Source organism: Mustela nigripes, chromosome 10 (genome assembly GCF_022355385.1).
Source record: "Mustela nigripes isolate SB6536 chromosome 10, MUSNIG.SB6536, whole genome shotgun sequence".
Taxonomy (NCBI): Eukaryota; Metazoa; Chordata; class Mammalia; order Carnivora; family Mustelidae; genus Mustela; species Mustela nigripes.
This window is the reverse complement of record NC_081566.1, coordinates 8,475,568-8,490,788: the sequence shown is the minus strand read 5'-3', so window position 1 is coordinate 8,490,788 and position 15,221 is coordinate 8,475,568. Positions and strand designations below refer to the sequence as shown.

The following is a 15,221-nucleotide window of genomic DNA, read 5'->3' as shown; positions in this document are numbered from 1 at the left end:
CACCCAGGCGCCCCTATGAAGGTACTTTTATCTCCATTTAAAAAATGCAGAAATTGAGGCAGAGAGGTTAAGTGACTTTCATGAGGTTGCAGAGGCAGCTAGCAGTAGAACTAGAATATGAGTCGAGGCGGTTTTTGCTCTAGCACAAGGCTAAGTGCCCCGGTAAAATCCCAACACCTGGGTATTATTCCCCCAAAAAAGAGACATCCAGACTCAGAGAGGTAAAGTAACTTGTCCAAAGGTCAAAACATTGGGTCTGACTTTAACGACCAAGTCTTTCCATTCTCCATGCCAGTTCGAACCGGAGGAACTCTGACTGCCAAAATGCCTTGTCTATGATCAGCAAACCCTCACCTGAGTGTGTGCCCCAGGCCAGGTCCTCGGCCAGAAGCCAGGGACACAGAAATAAATGCACCACAGATGCCACCTCCAAGTACACGCAATGTATTATAAAGTCATAGAAGGAAGGAGCCTAAGTCGGTTGAGCACAGGATGGGGTGAGGCTGGCGAGAGAAGACTTTTGGAGGCGGTGACGTCTGGGCTGTTTAAAGCAGAGAGGGGAGACCTTTAGCACAGAGAAGGGGCAGGGGCCGGAGAACACACACTATGAACCACCACTGGATGGCGTCTTAAATAACAATTCTCCAATTCCCCAGGATAATCTCTCAGGAAAAGGCGTCCAGGGAGCAGTGAAGATAGAACAAAAAAGAGGCAGACAGAGAACCGCAGTATTTCAGCCTAGATGAAAACGTGAACTGTACAAAAGCTCATCTGGAACTTGTCCTTAGTCATCTTCAAATACTGACAGTGGATCTAAGGGTGCTTCCTCCAATGCACTCCCCATGGCAGGCATGTGATGAAGACGTGATAAAAACTCACCCTACCTAGCCTTCTGCTGGGAAATCCAAGATTTGAAAAAATCAAAATAACTCCTCTCAGGGGCACCTGGGTGGCTCAGTCAGTCACTGGTCACTCAGTCAGTCAGGACAAGTGAAGTCAGTCACTTCAGCCAAAGTGACTTTGGCTCAGGTCATGATCTCAGGGTCCTGGGACCGAGTCCCACATCGGGCTCCCGGCTCAGCGGAGAGACCGCTTCTCCCTCTCCCTCTGCCCCCACCCCTGCTCATGCTCCTTGTTCTCTCTCTCAAATACCTAAATAAAAAATATTGAAAAGAAGAATTCCTCTCAGATTCAGTTTTGTTACAAATAGTGCTGGATTTGCAATTCCAGACTCGTAGACATGAACAGAACCGTAGAGATTAGCTACCTCAATTCTCTCAATTCGAGATGAGACCGAGTCCAAGAGAAGTAAAATGACTTGCCCCAGTGACCTGGTCACACACAGCTGGTAGCACCCACCTGTCTTCAAGAAAGCTCCAGCGAAATAAAATCTATTTTATTTGAAGCTGTGCATCAATCCCACGTGAGGCAGCACAGGGATAAAAGAACACAATGATCCTTTAAAGACACAGTTTCCAGGTTGCAAAGCCTCCGTGTGGAGAGGCGTACTTACTTGGTCAGTCTCTCAATAGTCTGCACGTGAACGTTACTATGGGTTTGGGAGAGAACAGCTTCGTGCTGAGCACATTTCAAACAAAGGCCACCCACACGGTTAGACATATTAGCAGCGAGAAGAGACTCTTTATGCTTTAGTCGCTCTTTAAGATCTTCACAGGTTTTCTGATATTCAGCTAGGTCTTTCCTGAAAAGAAGGGAAAGAAAATTCTAGCAAATGACCAGGTACACTACTGTCACCTGTATCACCCTACATGTAACTGCTACTATCACTTCTGGTTGCTTACTTTATGAGATGCTCTGTATACAAAATCTAATTAATTCTTACCACAACCCTGAAATGTGTGATTATCCTAATTGACACTCTGAGTAAAATGAGACTTGAATATATGAAATAATTAGCCCAAGTTCTTGTAAGATTTTAACACAGATTAGTCTGCCTCTTGATACCAGCTCTTTTCAAAGGATCCATCTCCATTATGTTATATTATTCACTGTTCGAAAATAAAACTCCAAGTACAAATCCTAAGTCATTTCTCTTAATAAAAAGGCCAGGTAATGTAACACAACATCTTTCAGTTGAGGGAAATATCCTAGTCCGAGTGTTAACCCTTAAATGTGCAGAGTGCCTTAGAAGTTCATGGATTTCATTCACGAGTCATTTATTGTTGCCTATTCTTCTTTAGGAGGAAAAAAAACTCCTAAGATTATCTAATCACAAAGTTCTATAAAGAGCTATTTCAAAAGCAAGTGGGCTACTCTCTTCTTCTAGAAAGAAGTTATAGAAAATTTAGCAGTCATAAAGATTTATAAGTAGCAGCTATTAGCTGGAAATATGCAGTTTGCTAAAAAAAAAAAAAGGGGGGGGGTTGCTGAGGAAGTGTGTGTGTGTGTATTTACCTTGTTTTACTGTATGAGATAGTCGATGAGGTTCTCCCTGCTGACTTTTTAAAAATAAAACAACCAGTGTATGGGTTGTATTCCTGCAAACACACACGCACACACACCCCCCCCCCCCCCCACACACACACCGCCCTAGGTAAAGCTTTGGTAAAGTCAGCTGGGACAACTGAGCTTCCCTGCACAGACATTCCTTTCCTACTGTATATTATATATATTTTTAAAAACTTCCTAGCTTACAAAGGAGAAGACAGCCCTTAAGTGCTTGGAAAGCAGAGACTTTGTCTCCAGCTCAATCAACTCTGTTGTCAGTTCCTATCACACTCAGGGGGCTGTAGCTATCTTAACTTGCTATCACAGAAGAGAGGCCAATAATCTAGACTCCTGGACACACGACCTCCACTCTGGGATTCGGGGGCTCTCAGGCAGCCTTGAGGGGGGAGGAGAGATCTGCAAGCAATCTAGGGGTTAAAAAAGCTAATCTAACCACTGTCTGAAGTGGGGTGGGGGGAAGCCGTTTTGCCCTATGCCCGATAATATCTTCAATGTAGTAAGTTTTCTTTTTAAATACCATATAGAAAAAGTCTGACTTTCAAAGACTTTGTAAAAAGAACTTTGGAAGCACATTCCAAGATCAAAGGGTCTCCATTATTATTTCTGTCAGTTTCAAATTCAAAACCCTTAGGTAGATTTGATTACCTGAAATGGTAAAAAAAAAAAAAAAGAAAGAAAGAAAGAAAGAAATAGATACGAGAAAGCCAGAGTTTCTAAGAATGATGGTTTTTCTCTCTTTCTTAAAGAAAATGACTCTAAATAATCTTAAGGTATACTAAAAGGAAAAGGGAGAAGTAGAAGGTTCAGGGAACAAAGTCTACTTCACTGCAAAGCAGTATTTTAATGTAATTAAAGATGGCACATTTGACTTATGAACGAGAGAAAATAAGTCACACTGCCATTACTTTAAAAAATGAAGAACCAGGGCATTTGGGTGGCTCAGTCGGTTAAGCAACTGACTCTTGACTCTGGCTCAGGTCACGATCCCAGGGCTGTGGGACTGATCCCTGTGTCCAGCTCCACGTTCAGCATGGAATCTGCTTCAGATCCTCTCTCTCCCTCTGCCCCTCCCCCTGCTTGAGCTCCCTCGAGCTCTCCATCTCTAAGAAACAAAACACAAAAACTGAAGAATTGAAACACACAGAAATAAAAATATAATAAAGAGAGATAAAAACCAAGAAAGTAAATATTAGGTCACTTTATACGTTAGGTTTCTTCATTAAAAAATAAAAGTCTCTATAGAAATCCTAAAACTAATCAGGCTAAGGTATAAAGTACATAAGAGTGTATTAAAAAATGAATGATAATGTACATGAAAGCCATGAGTTCTGGTTCTAGGTATGACTCTGCTTATGTCTCCAAACAATATGTGGCCTAAAGATTTTATATTTTAGTGCAAATTAGAACTTACTAAAACTATAAAAAGAACTTTAAAGTTTATTTGATTGAAATACATTTCACAGCCATTATTTAAAATAAGCTTTAACACCCCCCCAAAATCAATTCCTGGTATCATTTCCTGCCTACAGTACATAATAAATCACTAATCGTTAATCTGTAATATATAGTCCTTATTGAGACTTCTAAAAAAGTGTCAGAAAGTACATGAAACCTTAAAGTGTATACAGAAGTCCTCCCCAAACCACAGTTTCCCATTCCATGATTTGAGTTATACAAGGTCAACCGAGGTCCAAAAGGAGATGATTCTCCTTCTGACGGACCACAGGAAGGTCAGTGGCAGCCTAACGATACGTCACAATGCAAACATCATTCCCCCCGCTTCATTTCATCACATCATCTCGAGGAGGATCAGTACAAGACAATATAATATTTTGAGACACCACATTCCCATAACCCTTATTACAGTATATTGTTATAACTATTCTATTTTATTATTAGTTATTGCTGTTAATCTCTTACCATGCCTAATCTCTTACTAAATTAAACTTTACCTTAAGATACATATATATATATGAAAAAACATATATATATGAAATATATATATTTCATATATGAAAAAAAATATATATATATGAAAAAACAATACATATAAGGTTCAGTACTATCTACAATTTCAGGCATCCACTGAGGGTCCTGGAACATATCCCCCACAGAGAAAGGAAGACTAGTATACACATATTCTTCACATATAGAAAAATACTCAAACTATTATTGTTACAACTTTAAAAGTTAAATAAAAATATTTATAGAGGAAAAAAATACCTGTTTGTAATTTGAAAACTAGGAAGTTTATTTTCAGTATTTTATTTTAAAAGCATAATTTCTATCAGAGCAGCTAGTGATTCTTATTTCTATGAAAAAACATAAATATTTCATAATTGATGAAGGGATAAAATTTTTAATTTAGCTCACAGTTCTTTGAAATGGGACTTCACAATTTTATGCCCCTGTTCTTTTAATAACTTGAGGATATTTCTTATCTTGAACATAAAATGTCATCAAGTAATTCCTAAGTTGAGTAGAACTGGCAAGTCAGCAAACATTCAAATATATTTTAAGATCATTATGCTTTTGCTATAATTTTTAATGATACTTTACCTCAAGATTTTCAATTGCGATTCCAGGATCTCACCCTTTTCTTCATAAGTAAGTTTTAGCTTCTCCTTTAGAAAAGAAATAAGTGTACATTTTCTCCATGCTCTGTGCTTTACCAGCAAGTTTTAATTATTATTATCTTCAATTTTTGTCCTTTTACCCAAGAAGAAAATAATGTGTCCTCTCAAGAAACACTTTCCCTAGTTTTACCCAAACTTTTGTACTTTTACTGAGTACCCACTCTTTGTGGACTGAGTCATAAAATGGTTATTACTGCCCTCCCCGTCAATTTTTTTCAAAAATGCATATATTAGATCTTACTTCTACAAGTATGATTCTGAGAAAAAAACTATTTTATTTTATTTTATTTTAAAGATTTTGTTTATTTTCCAGAGAGAGAGAGAGAATACACAAGCAGGCAGAGAGGCAGGCAGAGGCAGCGAGAGAAGCAGGCTCCCTGCCAAGCAAGGAACCTGATGTGGGACTCGATCCCAGGACCCTGGAATCATGACCTGAGCCAAAGGCAGGGGCTTAACCAACTGAGCCACCCTGGCATCCCAGGAAAAACCAATTTTAACCTATAAGGCCCATGAGGGCCAGGATCAAACCTTACTGGAGCCCCCACTGGGACTGCTGTGTACTGACATACAGTAAATGAGGGCTGGATCAGTGATTAAAGAAAAGTTATAAATCACAATAAATGACAGACCAAATGGATGTCCTAGCTACGAGGGGCTGCTGGCATCCCACTGTTCTTTCCTTCAACAAATATTTATAGGGTATCTGAAATGAAGATGTCTTTCATCCAGGAGCTTATACTCTTGGAAGGAATAGAAAAACACGGGACAATTTTAATTACATATAATTCACTCCAGGGAGGTATATAGAAGGTAAACTGAAATCAGAGATGCAGGAACTTATAATTCAGCTTCCGAGAAGTGAAGAAGGCTTCCTGGAAGAAGCGTTAATACTTAAAGGAATAACTTCCAACAGAGCACAAGGCACAGAGGCTGGAGAAAACAAGCTGCATGTTTGGCCGGGGAGTGGATCAGTATCCACTCACGGATCCAGTGCTAGATAGAAAAATGGATAGAAACGGGTGAATAGGTGAGAATGGGCCATGAGGAGAAAAAACATACAAGACCTTTACCCTGACAACGCATGTAATCTCCATGTAGCAGAGGCATTGGATGGACATTGAAAACTTTACCGGATTTGAATCTTAAGTCACTCTGAACAGAGAAGACCAGAGGTGCACTGCATCTACATAGGGAAGAGATATGCCCCTACCCACCCCTGCTTGTGCTCTCTCTCTCAAATAAATAAACAGAATCTTCAAAAAAATAAAATAAAATAAAGGACAAGATGATATAATATCATCAAGCTATCTTCAGGACACCTGGGTGGCTCATCCTTTAAGTGTCTGTCTTCAGGTCAGGCCATGGTCCTGGGATCGAGTCCTGCCATCAGGCTCTTCTCTCTGCCTGCTACTACCCTTGTTTGGGCTCTCTCTTTTCCTTTCTCTTTCTGACAAATAAATAAATAAAATCTTTAAAAATAAATAAATAAAGATCTCTTTTTCCCCTAGTGACATAGTTTAAGGACAATCTCAATCAAAGCTTCATAATGGCTTTCTGGAACTTGACAAATTAATTCTAAAATGTATTTGGAAATACAAAAGGTCAGGCATAAGACACTTTTTTTTTTTTAAAGATTTATTTATTTTAGGGGTGCCTGGGTGGCTCAGTGGATTAAAGCCTCTGTCTTCTGCTCAGGTCATGATCCCAGGGTCCTGGGATCGAGCCCCACATTGGGCTCTCTGCTCAGCGGGGAGCCTGCCTCTCCCTCTCTTTCTCTGCCTACCTTGCTGCCTTCTTTATGATCTCTGTCTGTCCAGTAAACTAAAAAATGAAAAATGAAAAAACATTTTAAAAAGACTTATTTTAGAGCGGTGAGGTAAGCCAGCAGGAGTGGGAGAGGCAGGAGAGGGAGGGAGAATCTCAAGGAGACTGCAGGCTGAGTGCAGAGCCTGACATGGGGCTCCATCTCACAGCCCTGAGAACAGAACCAGAGCCCAATCCAAGAGTCAGACATTCAACCAACTGCACCCCCCACCCAGGTGCCTTCAGGAATGAGACACTCTTGAAGACAAAGTACAATGTTGGAAGATGTGATATGTGGACCACCAGGTATAAACCTGTAACAATCAAGACAGGATGGTAGTAGCACAAAGACCAAAGAAATAAAACACAGAGCCCAGACATATATGTACACCTGATTTATGACAAAGATACCAGACAAAGGGCTGTTTTTTTAGCAAATGCTACTGGGATATACATATAGAAACATGTGGGAAAAAAACAAAATATGATCCCCTATGTAACATGTCATACACAAAATAAAGACTGGTAGATTGTAGATTTAAATGTTAAAAGCAAGAATATAAGAGAATAGCTTTAAGACCTGGGCAGGGAAACACTTTTGATATAGGATACAGAAAGTACTAAACAATAAAGAAGAAAAACTGTAGATTACATTAAAATTAAGAAATTTTAGGGGCGCCTGGGTGGCTCAGTCATTGAGTGTCTGCCTTCCACTTGGGTCGTGATCCCAGGGTCTGGGATCAAGACCCATGTTGGGCTCCATGCTCAGTGGGAAGCCTGCTTCTCCCTCTCCCACTCCCCCGCCTGTGTTCCCTCTCTTGCTGTGTCTCTCTCTGTCAAATAAATAAAATCTTAAAAAAAAAAATTAAGAAATTTTAGTCATGATGAATGAAAAAAGAGAGAAAGAAAGAAAACTATCAGGACAATTATAAGGCAAGCCACAGAGTAAAGAAAATATATTTATTAAAGATACAGTCAACAAAGGGCTTATATCCAGAATACAAAAAGAAGTTCAAAAAAAAGTCAAATAACTCAAAATAATGGATAGGATGTTTGAACACATAGGAGGACACTGATAAATACATGAAAAGAGATTCAATCTCAGGAGTAATGACAATCACAATGAGACAGCACTACCAGCCCACCAGAAAAACAGACAATAAAATATGTCAGCAGGAATATGGACCAATGGTATCACTCATGTGCTGCTGTACAAGTGTAAAATATAAAAACCACCCGAAAAGCTCACCCTAACCACTCAGTCTGAACGTACACATATCCCAAGACTGACTATTCCATTCTGAGGTACACACCGACCATAAATGTGTGTCATGCACATCAACAGACATCCGAAAGGATGGCCATAGCAGCAATATTCACAATAGCCCCAAAAAGGACACGACACAAAAATCCACCAATGGTAGAAAGGATAAATGAATTGTAGTGTACATATACAGCAGACCCACCAGTGAAAACGAACAAAGTTCTGCCATATGCAACAATGGGTAAAAATCTAACAAATGGAAGGTTGAACAAAATAAGCCAGACACAAAAAAATACACATACCATAAATTTTAAAAGGGCAAAAATGCTAAATTCAATGGCATATGTATTTACCACGATAGAAAAAGTACAAAAAAGTAAATGCTTAAGAGAAAAGCAGCCAAATTCTCACCAGCTCTAGCTTCCATTTCTCAGCCTCACCAGCCGATGGACCTTTGACTGCATCTGCATTGCCCTGGGAGAATCGCCTCTTGGCACCTTCATTCATCCCAGAGCCATCGCCTGTTGTAATCCAAGAATTCTGCAGGTTTCCCTAAAGTAAAATGTAGGAATAATTACAACCGGCATTTAGCTTTAAGTCAACACGCATGATTTACAAATGGAACGGATTCTCATCTGTGATGGAACAAATTCAAGAGCGGATGCCTCCAAGCTACATGTCAAAATGACTTTACATTTTCAGGCTATCAGGGTCATATTCCACAAGTGTTACAAAGTCCGATTCCTACGGGCACAGGCAGTAACGTAGATGAGCAAAGAGGGCTGCCTGCCTGTGTTTCAGCAAATGAACTCCCCTCTTACTTCTCTGGAGACATACATTCTTAAAGCACACAGCCCTCTCTTGGTTTCATTTTCCATCTTTCCCTACTGGGCTCCAGGCTCAGTGGGGAGTCTGTTTGAGATTCCCCTCCCTCTCCTGCGACCCACCCCCCACATTACTCTTTCATGCATTCTTCTCGCTCTCTAAAATAATCTTTTAAAAGAGGAAACTGAGTCACACTGAGTAACTTGTAAGAGTCACAGAGGTAGGAAGTAGCTAATAAGCAGCAGAGCCAGGATGCGAACCTTGGCAATCTAGGCCCCCAGTCCATGCCCCAAACCACTATGCTCTCCTGCCGTTTCAGAAAAGTATTATCTTCAATAAGAAAAATAGTGCATGGAGATAAACAGCACTGACACCTAGCCTGCATGTCAGGGACTCACAAAGGAAGGGGAGGGACATGACAAATGATCCAGAACTTGCAGCCACGACAGTTCCAGGCAATTTTTGCCATGAGTGAATGCAAACTCATATTATAAAAAAAAAATCTTCTGATTTTTAAAAGATAAGCCAGATTTCTGGTTTTTCATTTGAAACACTGTTAAATACTGGTTCATAGTTTGTCAAACAAACCAAACATGCCTACAGACCACATCTGATGTGTACCCCTTGTGTCTGTACCTCCAGGAGGGACCCTCTCAACAGTCAGTGAACTATGCAGCCCAAAGATCTGGGTAATTTGTGTGTACAAGGACTGAAATATTAATAATACCATTCAACAAACAATTATTGAACTCTTGCTAAGGACCCAAGGATATGGTAGTACTCACAAGAGAGGACAGGTCCCAAAGACAGAACTACACTGCAGTGTCCTATCATGCCAGAATGAGCTACACTCACTCATCCCAAGTAGTATTCTGATGGCCTATTCCATGTTCTTCTGGAAGTTCAGTTTAATGCAAATATTTGTGTATGATGCTTCCTATGTTTAGGCACTGTGCTAAGAGCTTGGAGGGTCAAAATGAGCAAGACCAGTCTTATCCTCAAGACAAACCCCTAAGCAGATAATTTCAATTTAATAAGGTTAAGTGCTAGGCCAGAGATGCGCACGGGGAACTGTGCAAAAAGAAAGGAGGGGCACTAAGAAGAACCAGAGATTCAAGGAAGGTTTTCTGGGGACGTGCTGACACTGGTGTGGGATCTTGGATGGGAAAGAGTGAGCTAGATGAGAAGAGCATGCCAGAAAGAAAACATGACAGGGAAAGTCACAGAGGTGTGAAAAAGTCTGGTGCCTGAAGCAACTCAGAATTACTAAATATTGAAGCACAAAACAGATATCAAAATGTCAAGCTAGAGAGTCAAATAAGGGTCTAGAAAACGTGGTACAACAAGCTTGAACTTGACTTTGTGGGTGAGGACAAACTGCTCAAGATCTGAGGGCATTCGAAGTTGCCTTAGAGCATCATGAAGAACAGCAGCACTAATTTCCTGTAATGAAACTGGAAAAAGTACGTACACCACAGATCGCTGACTTACGATATAAAATAATGTCATTCTTTGAAAAGAACCGATAGTCTAATGGACACTTTGTCCTTCCACAGATAACATTTAAGAATGTGAATGGTATTTGACCAAAATTTTAAAAAATCTAATTACATTTACATCCCTGGAGATCACTGAAAACCTGATTTCTTAATTGAGGGGAGTGAAGGTAGCGAGTGGATGAAAGCGGACAGGGAAAGAAATGACCTAGAAATGTCCTGCTTTTAAAAAAATCTCCTAGAGGGGCGCCTAGGTGGCTCTGTGGGTTAAAGCCTCTGCCTTAGGCTCGGGTCATGATCCCAAGGTCCTGGGATTGAGCCCCACGTCGGGCTCTCTGCTCAGCAAGGAGCCTGCTTCCTCCTCTCTCTCTGCCTGCCTTTCTGCCTACTTGTGATCTCCATCTGTCAAATAAATAGATAAAGTTTTATAATAAATGAATAAATAAATAAATAAACCTCCTAGATCTTTGAATGAGCACACATGCCAAAATTTCTTTCTTTCTCTTTCTTTCTGTCTTTCTTTCTTTCTTCCTTTTTTTAAGATTAATTTATCTGCAGGCAGGGAGGGGACAAAGTGAGTCACAAGCAGACTCCATAGAGAGCACAGAGCCCAACTTGGGGCTCGATCTCACTACCCAGACGTCATGATCTGAGCTGAATCCAAGAGCTGGACATTCAACAGACTATGCCACCAGGTACCTTCCAAATTTCTAATAGCATATTTAATATTATTATAATTGCTCAAACTCAGGAGAAAAGCTCTCCATGAAGAGAAATTTCATGGAATGATAAAAAATGAAGATGGAAATGGTGGTAGTTTTTAAAAAAATAACCTGTTTGTTTCTTCAACCACTGGGTCATAAAGTAGGCTAAGTGTTAAACATCATGTAGGCTACCATCCAAGTCCAAGGCTAAAATTCAGGAACAATAAAGAGGACATTCCCCTCTTCTGAGGATAATCTTCTACCCCATGGCAAACAAAGGTAGTTTGGTTCAATAGTGACAAGCTATTCCTAACTGGGAATAGCCAGATGGACTCAAGGCTAGCCAGATGGACGTGGGGGTCAAGACAGCCCCATGTTTGAATCCTAGCTTTGCCATTTTCTAGCTCTGTGACATTAGCAGACTTGCTCTGTTTACTTAACCACACTGTACCTTAATTTACTCACCTGAAAAGAGAATAACACCTGCCTTCCTTTGCTACTATCAACCGGAAATAATTGCATATAAATAAAGTGATTGATAGAGTGGCTGCCACATTATAACATGTAGTCATCCGTAAGTATTAATCATGACTATCTAACTATTTTAATTATTTTTCAAAAGAAGGCATTAAGAAATACTGAAAAGCTATACCCAAATCCACCAACAGCTTTGGCAAGATCTACCATCAGCATGATAATAGGCTCAGTAAAAAGAGTTGAGGGGAAAAAAAAAAAGATAATGCCTCTTGATGTGTTTATATTTAAGATATTCTAAAAAGTTTCATTTACATTAAAATTCTGAACATGGTGTACCAAGCATACGTTGCTGAAATGCCTCAATTCACCTACACAAGCAAAAAGCAACAGCAGTAATTCCATAACAACAAAATAATACATTAGACCAACATTAAAATAGATATGGAGGTCTCCGAACCCATGTGCAACAATCAGTTTGTTTGCATTATGGGTTAGTGTATGTGAATTAAAAAAAAAAAAAAAAGAAAGAAAAGAAACACTCTAGAACTTTGTTTTTTCCATAACTATGGCTGTAAATTTCTTCAGCAAGTTTCCTTTGTTCCTAAGGCAAAGCATGTGTGCTTGTACGTTGCTTCCTTCCCCTTCTGTGTTACTCACTTCTCTTGCCCTCTGGTTCACTTGTCTGCCTAATTTCCTTTCTCACTTCACTTCCCCTTCTTCCACTTCTTTGTCATTGTACAAATACCAACGTCTATGAATAATCGAGTCACTGTTTGCTAAGTGACTGCATATTTGGAAAAAAAGCAAAAGAATATATTTTTAAAACGAGCTACTTCCAAGTACTTTTTATATGGCTCTATCGTCTTCAAACTGACATTAAAATAATAAGCAACTAAGATGGAATTTTTAAGTACTAACATTGATAATAAAGAATAATATAAATATTCAGAAAACACTCTTCTGGTGAAGGGAGAAAAGCTGGACGCAAACTGAAATATACTGCAGAAAAATCAACGGGAAGCCCCATTTGCCATTCAGATTTAACACAATCAGCTACTTCTAAATAGGAAATTCTAACAGAGAACTCAAAGATTACAAATGAGACATAGGTCAGGTCAACGAAAAAACACTTCAAAATAAAAAATCAGAGAACACCTAGGTAAAACATGGAGACAACTGATTTACCAATGACAACCAGGTCAAAGTCATCAAACCCATTATAAAGTAAAGCCACAGCAGACAAGTATTAACACTTCCTCATGGAACACTGAGTTTGTTTCAAAAGGCAAAACAAGCTATGATTAACAGTGTTCTGTAGCAAAAGAGTAAATAACATTTTTAAGGCAACAGTATCTCTGACCGGTCACAAGGAGATACTAAGTTTAAACACTACTTAAATGTCATCACAAGAATTTTGTGTCGTACAGTTATGGACATCACTGACTCCACTGTTCTTCAAAATGTGGTGCACGGATTAAAAAAAAAATGTGGTGCTGTCATACTAGAATTTTTTAGGCAACTTGTTAAAAATTCATATTTTTAACTCAAGAACTGAACCCAAACTCAATGAATCAGACTCTCAGGGGAGGAGAGCTTAGGAATTGTATGGCCAGCAAGTAGCCCAACTGACTGTTACTCATATTAAAGATTAAGAACAGCTGGGGTGCCTGGGTGGCTCAGTGGGTTAAGCCTCTGCCTTGGGATCAGGTCATGATCCCCAGGGTCCTGGGATTGAGCCCCGCATCGGGCTCTCTGCTCAGTGGGGAGCTGCTTCCCCCTCCCTCTCTGCCTGCCTCTCTGCCTACTTGGGATCTCTCTCTATCAAGTAAATAAAATCTTTTAAAAAAATAAAGATTAAGAACAGCTAATATAGGTGAATCTTCTCAAACTACCAATAAACAGAGGACACAAGAGGTAAAGCCACATCTGAAAGCTGCATAACATTACTCATGACACACCCAGCTTGTCAGGGACGCCGGAAACCAACATGCTGATCCCGGAACCCCGGGCCCACACTCCCTTTGCTACCCCATGCTACCAACTAGACTTATTAGGACGCAGAGGGCAAGGAAAATTTAGAGACCTACAACAGAAATCTAAGCTAGAGTTACAAAGTTTCTGGATTTAACCAAGTCCTTCCTTACACGATCTGCTTCCTGCTTTGGACTTGCTCTTTCTCTATGGGCAAAACACGCACAGCAGGTACGCTCCGAGGGGAAATCAGCACAGATACTCGGCACTGCGTCACTGCGTCTGAGGGGTCATTCCACCACGGTGAATTTAATTTCTGAGGCCCCAAGTGAGTCACAGCATAGCACATTTGCCAAATGTCAAGTCAAGAATTTCAGCAGTTCAGAAGGGTGGGGGAGAGGGTAGGACAGAACATTCAAACTAAAATATAATTTTTGGTATGAAAAAAAGTGCTCACAGATGCATCCAGAAGTGTTTGTTCCCTCATTGCTTCCTCTTGTCTCTGAGATTTCAGCTCTTGTTGGAGTCTTTCATTTTCAAGCACAACTACTTGAACCCTATTTTTCATTCCAGAGAGTTCCTCCTATAAAAGCAGAAACAAAAATACCAACTACATTAAGCATTTTGAAGCAGTGTTAATCGCTGATTACTAGGTGATCCAACATGATACAAAGCACGGGAAACACGCTCTCCATCCACTTTCTGAAATATTGTAATTACAGTTAGACAAATAAAGCAACTCAAACACGAGCTAACAAACTAAAAGAGGCCTGGGGAATATAGTAAAAAGTCTGCTAATGGCCATATCACAGAAATGTGTGGTTATGACAGTTTTTTTGGTAGGCTACTGAAAAGACTTAAAGGGGTTATCTAAAAGACTTTTAAGAATAAGGTAGACTTTTTTTTTTTTTAAGATTTTTATTTATTTATTTGACAGAGAGTGAGAGCACAAGTAGGCAGAGAAGCAGATAGAGAGAGAGGGGAAGCAGACAGCAAGCCTTACTCGGGGCTCGATCCCAGAACCCTGAGATCATGACCAGGGTCGAAGGCAGAAGCCCAACCCACTGAGGCACCCAGGCAGCCCGAATAACATAGTCTTTTAAACAATAAAGTGAGATATATTATTACTCCTGCTCAAATGCCAACAACTTGATGAACCTAACAGAGGTTAAAGGAACAACAGAGGACTCTGAGACAGGCATGGAAACAGAGTATTTATCCACAACTGGTAGCCAGATGGAAGGAAATTATGACTGAGACAGTTTGCTGGAGAGTTCTAAAAGAGTGCTTTCCTGGCTTTGCAAGCATCAGATGAGGGATTATAATACATAACAATTAGAATAGCTATTGAGCGGCATCGTACTCTCTGAAAAAAGGTAAAAAAGATCAATACATTGATGGCACAACACTTCATTACCAGTGTAATAAAAAACAATTAAGCTATATATGCAAGTTCCATTTACCAATTATTTTATGCAGAAAAAAGCCAAAACTCAAGTCTACAATTGAAAGCTTTATTTAAAAAAATATATTGCAGGCTTCCAATTTGGGGAGAAGAATCTAATGAGTTTGGAAG

General features: G+C 39.8%; 1 protein-coding gene across 12 annotated transcripts in view; it reads right to left on the bottom strand.

The window, feature by feature from the left end:
• The window catches only part of SDCCAG8 (SHH signaling and ciliogenesis regulator SDCCAG8), a 229,449-nt gene that overhangs the window by 182,848 nt on the left and 31,380 nt on the right, over positions 1 to 15,221 (bottom strand). For 11 of the 12 annotated variants that reach the window (XR_009406554.1, XM_059412519.1, XM_059412520.1 and 8 more), the window contains 4 exons: positions 14,103 to 14,228; positions 8,584 to 8,724; positions 5,029 to 5,093; positions 1,514 to 1,702 (listed from right to left, as the gene is read on the bottom strand). Coding sequence is in view for 11 of the 12 variants with exons in the window: in XM_059412519.1 (XP_059268502.1) it covers positions 1,514 to 1,702; positions 5,029 to 5,093; positions 8,584 to 8,724; positions 14,103 to 14,228 (521 nt within the window). In the remaining variant the exon portion in view is untranslated. The remainder of the gene's footprint in view (positions 1 to 1,513; positions 1,703 to 5,028; positions 5,094 to 8,583; positions 8,725 to 14,102; positions 14,229 to 15,221) is intronic. The other variant, XM_059412526.1, reaches the window with a different exon arrangement.